Source organism: Martes martes (assembly GCF_963455335.1).
Source record: "Martes martes genome assembly, chromosome: 6".
Lineage (NCBI taxonomy): Eukaryota > Metazoa > Chordata > Mammalia > Carnivora > Mustelidae > Martes > Martes martes.
The window spans coordinates 121,475,290-121,483,017 of record NC_137893.1 but is presented as its reverse complement, the minus strand read 5'-3'; the positions used below and the strand labels follow the sequence as shown (position 1 = coordinate 121,483,017).

The following is a 7,728-nucleotide window of genomic DNA, read 5'->3' as shown; positions in this document are numbered from 1 at the left end:
CCTCTTTGATATCAGCCACAGCAACTTCTTTCAAGATATGTCTCCAAAGGCGAAGGAAACAAAGGCAAAGATGAACTTTTGGGACTTCATCAAGATCAAAAGCTTCTGCATAGCAAAAGAAACAGTCATCAAAACAAAGAGGCAACCCACGGAATGGGAGAAGATATTTGCAAATGACAGTACAGACAAAAGATTGATATCCAGGATCTATAAAGAACTCCTCAAACTCAACACACACAAAACAGATGATCATATTAAAAAATGGGCAGAAGATATGAACAGACACTTCTCCAATGAAGACATACAAATGGCTACCAGACACATGAAAAAATGTTCATCATCACTAGCCATCAGGGAGATTCAAATCAAAACCACATTGAGATACCACCTTACACCAGTTAGAATGGCCAAAATTAGCAAGACAGGAAACAACGTGTGTTGGAGAGGATGTGGAGAAAGGGGAACCCTCTTACACTGTTGGTGGGAATGCAAACTGGTGCAGCCACTTTGGAGAACAGTGTGGAGATTCCTCAGGAAATTAAAAATAGAGCTTCCCTATGACCCTGCAATTGCACTGCTGGGTATTTACCCCAAAGATACAGATGTAGTGAAAAGAAGGGCCATCTGTACCCCAATGTTTATAGCAGCAATGGCCATGGTTGCCAAACTGTGGAAAGAACCAAGATGCCCTTCGACGGATGAATGGATAAGGAAGATGTGGTCCATATACACTATGGAGTATTATGCCTCCATCAGAAAGGATGAATACCCAACTTTTGTAGCAACATGGACAGGACTGGAAGGGATTATGCTGAGTGAAATAAGTCAAACAGAGAGAGTCAAGTATCATATGGTTTCACTTATTTGTGGAGCATAACAAATAATATAGAGGACAAGGTTAGATGGAGAGGAGAAGGGAGTTGAGGGAAATTGGAATGGGAGGTGAACCATGAGAGACTATGGACTCTGAAAAACAACCTGAGGGCTTTGAAGGGGCGGGGGGTGGGAGGGTGGGGGAACCAGGTGGTGGGTATTAGGGAGGGCACAGATTGCATGGAGCACTGGGTGTGGTGAAAAAACAATGAATACTGTTACGCTGAAAATAAATTAAAAATTTAATTAAAAAAATAAAAAAATAAATGGCAACTTAAAAAAAAAAAAAAAAAAAAGATTTTCCACCTTGACCAGGTGGGATTCATCCTGGGTTGCAAGGGTGGTTCAACATTCGCAAATCAATCAATGTGATAAAACAAATCAATATGAGAAGAGAGAAGAACCACATGATCCTCTCAATTGATGCAGAAAAAGCATATGACAAGATACAGCATCCTTATCTAATTAAAATGCTTCAAAGTATAAGGATAGAGGGAACATTCCTCAACTTCATAAAATCTATCTATGAAAAACCCATAACGAATATCATCTTCAATGGGGAAAAGCTGACAGCCTTCCCTTTGAGATCAGGAACACGACAAGGATGCCCACTCTCACCACTCTCGTTCAACATAGTATTAGAAGTCCTAGCAACAGCAATCAGACAACAAAAAGATATAAAAGATATTCAAATTGGCAATGAAGAAGTCAAACTCTCTTGCTTTGCAGATGACATGATACTTTCTATGCAAAACCCAAAAGACTCCACCCCCAAGTACTAGAACTCATACAGCAATTCAGTAATGTGGCAGTGTACAAAATCAATGTACAGAAATCAGTTGTTTTCTTATACACTAGCAATGAAAATACAGAAGGGGAAATGAGAGAATCAATTCCATTTACCATAGCACCAAGAACCATAAGATACCTGGGAATAAACCTAACCAAAGAGGTAAAGGATCTGTACTCGAGGAACTACAGAACACTCATGAAAGAAATTGAAGAAGACACAAAAAGATGGAAGACCATTCCATGCTCATGGATTGGAAGAATAAACATTGTTAAAATGTCTATACTGCCTAGAGCAATTTATACTTTCAATGCCATTCCGATCATTTTTCAAAGAGCTGGAACAAACAATCCTAAAATTTGTATGGAATCAGAAGAGACCCCGAATTGCTAAGGAAATGTTGAAAAAGAAAAACAAAACTGGGGGCATCACGTTGCCTGATTTCAAGCTTTACTACAAAGCTGTGATCACCAAGAGAGCATGGTACTGGCACAAAAACAGACACATGGACCAGTGGAACAGAGTAGAGAGCCCAGATATGAACCCTCAACTCTACGGTCAACTAATCTTCTGCAAAGCAGGAAAAAATATCTGTGGAAAAAAGACATTCTCTCAATAAAACTGTGCTGAGAAAATTGGACAGCTATGCATAGAAGAATGAAACTCGACCATTTTCTTACACCATACACAAAGATAAACTCCAAATGGATAAAAGACCTCAACGTGAGGCATGAATCCACCAGAATCATAGAGGAGAACATAGGTAGTAACCTCTTCGATATCAGCCACAGGCAAAGGAAACAAAAGCGAAAATGTATTTTTGGGACTTCATCAAGATCAAAAGCTTCTGCACAGCAAAGGAAACAGTCAACAAAACAGAAAGGCAACCCACGGAATGGGAGAAATTCACAAATGACAGTACAAACAAAAGGCTGATATCCAGAAACTATAAAGAACTTCTCAAACTCAACATGCACAAAACAGATAATCATGTCCAAAAATGGGCACAAGACATGAACAGACACTTCTCCAATGAAGACATACAAGTGGATGGGGCGCCTGGATGGCTCAGTGGGTTAAAGCCTCTGCCTTCGGCTCAGGTCATGGTCCCAGGGTCCTGGGATCAAGCCCCGCATCAGGCTCTCTGCTCAGCGGGGAACCTGCTTCCTCCTCTCTCTCTGCCTGCCTCTCTTCCTACTTGTGATCTCTCTCTCTCTCTCTCTGGCAAATGAATAAATAAAATCTTTTAAAAAAATAAAAAAAAGACGTACAAGTGGCTATCAGACACATGAAAAAATGTTCATCATCATTAGCCATCAGGGAGACTCAAATCAAAACCACATTGAGATACCACCTTACACCAGTTAGAATGGCCAAAATTAACAAGACAGTAAACAATGTGTGTTGGAGAGGATGTGGAGAAAGGGGAACCCTCTTACACTGTTGGTGGGAATGCAAGTTGGTGCAGCCACTTTGGAAAACAGTGTGGAGATTCCTTAAGAAATTAAAAATAGAGCTTCCCTATGACCCTGCAATTGCACTACTGGGTATTTATCCCAAAGATACAGATGTAGTGAAAAGAAGGGTCATCTGTACCCCAATGTTCATAGCAGCAATGGCCATGGTCGCCAAACTGTGGAAAGAACCAAGATGCCCTTCACTGGACGAATGGATAAGGAAGATGTGGTCCATATAAACTGTGGAGTATTACTTCTCCATCAGAAAGGATGAATACCCAACGTTTGTATCAACATGGACGGGACTGAAGAGATTATGCTGAGTGAAATAAGTCAATCAGAGAGAGTCAATTATCATATAGTTTCGCTTATTTGTGGAGCATAGGAAATAACATGGAGCATATTGGGAGGAGAAGTGAGCTGGGGAAAATCAGAGGGGGAAATGAACCATGAGAGAGTGTGGACTCTAAGAAACAAACTGAGGGTTTGGGAGGTGGGTGGAGAGTTGGGTGGGTCTGGTGGTGGGTATTAAGGAGGGCATGTATTGCATGGAGCACTGGGTGTGGTGCATAAACAATGAATCTTGGAACACTGAAAAAAATTAAATTAAAAAAAAAAAGAAGAAGACCATAGAGGAAGGGAGGGGAAATTGGGAAGAAATCAGAGAGGAAAACAAACCATGAGAGATTCTGGACACCAGGGGGAAAATCCTGAGGATTGCAGAAGGGAGGGGAGTGGGGGAATGGGGGAAATGGGTGATGTGGTGAGCACTGGGTGTTATTCACAACTAATGAATCACTGAACATTCTATCAAAATCTAATGGTGTACTATACATTGGCTAATTGAATTTAAATAAAAAAGATTGCAAATGTGAACATCCAGCGGTCTTCTAATGTGATAGACTTGCAACAATGCAATATGTACAAAGATCAATATTCTCACTGCCCTGTTTATTTCGGGAAATAGTTATTTTTCACCAAATTTTTGTTAACATGCAATGGCTTATTAACATCATTCAAAATGATCTCTTGAAAAAATTTTAAAACCTCTTTTATTCTTAGTACGGTTATGTATTTTTTTAAAGATTTTATTTATTTATTTGACAGAGATCACAAATAGGCAGAGACACAGGCAGAGAGAGAGGGGGAAGCAGGCTCCCTGCTGAGCAGAGAGCCCGATGTGGGACTCATCCCAGGACCCCAAGATCATGACCTGAGCCCAAGGCAGAGGCTTAACCCACTGAGCCATCCAGGCGCCCCGGTTATGTATTGATAGGTATAACCCACATGAACAAAATTATCCTTGGATATTAGTACTCACTAAATTGTAAAATTGTATAGATATCCTGAAAACAAAATGCTTGAGTCACTGATTCAGTGAGACAATATGACAAGACCACTCACTGCAGGAGAAGAGGGATCAAGACAGTCACAAATCCCTAGGCCTGTCTCTCAGGGTCCGGCAGGAGGGCGGTGTCTTAGGCAGGAAAGCCCCTTATTAACGGAGTCCGCATCTCCCCTGGTTTCACTTCCTCTCCCAACCTGTGTCAGGTCCTCCTGCCTGGATACTCATGAGACGACCCCAGTTCGCACTCTCATTGCCTGTCGGGTTTCTAGAGAAGGCAATCGGCGTTCCGGGTGTTTTCACTGGCGGCCAGGAGCCTCGGCTTCTCCCCAGAACAGGTGGTTGCCAGTGATGCGTCCCCCAGCCCTCCTCCTTCTGCTGCTGTCGGGGCCCCTGGCCCTGACCGAGACCAGGACGGGTGAGTGAGGGAGAAACCGCCTCAGCGTGGGAGGAGGGAAGAAGCTGCCAGACCCAAGCACTGCTCCGCCACCTGGCACTCGGAGCCCTTACCACATGACCTCACAGATGTTTTGCCCCACCCACCACCCCCTTTCTGATGCGTGAACCCCTTGCCCTCTGCCCTTCCGGCCTCATCCACCTGGGATCGGACCCGGGTGGAGGGGAGGGGTCGGACGAGGTCTCAGCCTCTCCGCGCCCGCAGGCTCCCACTCCCTGAGGTATTTGTTCACTGTGGTGTCCCAGCCTGGCCGCGGGGAGCCCCGGTATTTGGAACTCAGCTACGTGGACGACACGCAGTTGGCGTGGTTTGACAGCGACTCTGCCAGTCTGAGGATGGAGCCGCGGGTGCCGTGGGTGGAGCAGGTGGGGCTGGAGTATTGGGACCAGCAGACCCGGGACTCCAGGACGTGCACACAGACACTCTGAGGGAGGCTTCGAGAAGTGGGCGGCTACTACGACCACAGTGAGGCCGGTGAGCGACGCGGGCAGGAGACAGATCATGACCCCCATCCCCAGGGACGGCGGGACGGCCGGGGTAGCCCCAAGTCTCCGTGTCGGAGCAACACCCCGAGGCTGCAGGACACTGCCATGCCCCCAGCGGGAAAGAACCCTGGGGACTCTACTGGGTTTGGTTTTCAGTTTAGGTTTTAATGACGATAGGTCCTGGTGGGTCGGGGTCAGGGTTTCACACCTTCCAGAGAGTGATAGGCTGTGACGTGGGGCCTGATGGGCGCTTTCTGCGCGGGTACCTTCGTAATGCCTATGATGGCATGGATCGCATCGCCCTGAACAAGGACCTGTGCTCCTGGACCGAGGCAGACTCCACCGCGCAGATCACCCGTCAGAAGTGGGAGGCGACTGGTGTGGCAGAGCACTACAGGAAATACATGGAGGGCAGATGCGTGGAGTGGCTCCACAGGCACCTGGAGAAGGGGAAGGAGACGCTGCTGCACACAGGTACTAGGGCCTCCCTGATCGCCCCTCCCCTGGCGCTGGCTTCCCACCAGGAAGGGAAATAGACTCAATATCAGAACACCGCCCTCCCACAGGTGAGGAGAGGGAGATCCACTTGTGTGTTCATGTTCCTACTAGACAGTGACTCACCCAGAGGGCCACTTTTCTCTAAAGGACAATTGAGGAATCCAGTCTCTCCTGGGGGGCAGCTGGAGACCATCCCTGAAATGGTCCCCTCCATCCTGGCAATCACCTTGTAAACCATGACTTTCCCTCTCAAGACTTGTACTCCATCTGAGAACATCTTTGGAGGTCTGACTCCAGGTTTTCCGAGTCACTGATGGTCCCCCACAGTCAGGACCATTAGTGTATTCCCCACTTTAGACCTGCACTCTCCTGTCCTGGAATCTCTCCCTGCTTCTAAAACATTATTTCAGATCCCTAAACCAATTGTCCTTTCCATCCTCAGGTTGGTCACAAGTGCTGCTTTGTGACCCATGAAGGTAACCCAAAGTGTAGATTTTCTGATTCTTCTTCCCCAGAACCCCCCAACACACATGTGACCTGCCACCCCATCTCTGACCATGATGTCACCCTGAGGTGTTGGGCCCTGGGCTTCTACCCTGTGGAGATCACTCTGACCTGGCAGCGTGATGAGGAGGACCTGACCCAGGACACAGAGATTGTGGAGACCAGGTCTGCAGGGGATGGAACCTTCCAGAAGTGGGCGCTGTTAGGGTCCGTAATCAAAGGAGCGAGACCGATACAAAGCAAAGATCAAGCAAAGCTTTATTTCGCGCCAAGCATAGAGAATCAAACTGACCGGTCAGGGCTGTCTCTTGCAAAGAGGCGACCCCTCCCAGCCTCACAGACTAACTTTTATAGAGGTAGTTTAGCCAGGCTATAGATAGGTGGCCAATGAGATTGCAATGCACAGGAAAAACTGCACAGTCATGTTAGGTCACACACGGGCGGCCAATTGAATTACAATTCACCCTAGTAGATATATGCGTGCCCCACTGATTGGATGTTTCTACCTGGCCTGACCCACCCTTGTATCTGGGCTTTGCGAGTAAGTTCCTCTGGGAGGGGCAGGGTCAATCTAAGTTTACTGCATAGGGTCAATCTAAGTTTACTGCATAAACAACAAAATGGCTCCCTCTGATTAAGTAGGCCCTTACAGGCGGCTGTAGTAGTGCCTTCTGGAGAGGTGCAGAGATACATGTGCCATGTGCAGCACAAGGGGCTGCCCCAGCCCATCATCTTGAGATGGGGTAAGGAGGGATTTGGGGTTGGAACCTCTTCTCCGAGAAAGTAGCTCTTCTGCGAAACATCTTCAAGGTCATGACTCAAACCTGAGGTCTGGGCCCCTCACCTTCCCTTCCCAGAGCCACCACCTGAGCCCACCATCCCCATCATGGGCACCATTGCTGCCCTGGTTCTTGTAGTCACTGGAACTGTGGTGGTGGGAACTGTGATGTGGAGGAAGAAGCACTCAGGTAGAGAAGGGAGTGGGAGGGGAATTTGAGTTTTCTTGTCCCACTGAGAGGTTTCAAGCCCCAGGTAATTTGTCCTGCCTTGTTAATGAGAGGTACCATCCACATACCTATACTTGCCCACTCTGGAGCCAATTGCTAACATTTACTCTTTAGTAAAGACTTGTGCAAATGAAGGACAAATTTTTCACCTTTATATTAAATAATATTATATTAAATAATATAAATTATTTCACCTTTATAGTCCTCTGTTGGGGACCTGATCCCCAGCAGTTGAAGGTCAGGGGCAATTCCCTGATGTAGATAGACCTCCAGAAGTTTGGTCCAGTGCCCCTACATATCCTTTCTCTGTGT

At 46.4% G+C, this 7,728-nt stretch overlaps 1 protein-coding gene across 1 annotated transcript; it reads left to right on the top strand.

Moving 5' to 3' along the window:
* Window positions 1-4,816: 4,816 nt before the first annotated feature.
* LOC308344405 (patr class I histocompatibility antigen, A-2 alpha chain) lies at window positions 4,817-7,507 on the top strand (the record flags this gene model as incomplete). The annotated part of the gene is made up of 6 exons (XM_080805956.1): window positions 4,817-4,883; window positions 5,127-5,333; window positions 5,606-5,881; window positions 6,421-6,605; window positions 7,062-7,152; window positions 7,267-7,507. 6 exons carry the CDS (start codon window positions 4,817-4,819, stop codon window positions 7,404-7,406), a joined length of 966 nt encoding a protein of 321 aa, XP_080662082.1. The 3' UTR covers window positions 7,407-7,507.
* Between the last annotated feature and the right edge of the window lie 221 nt (window positions 7,508-7,728).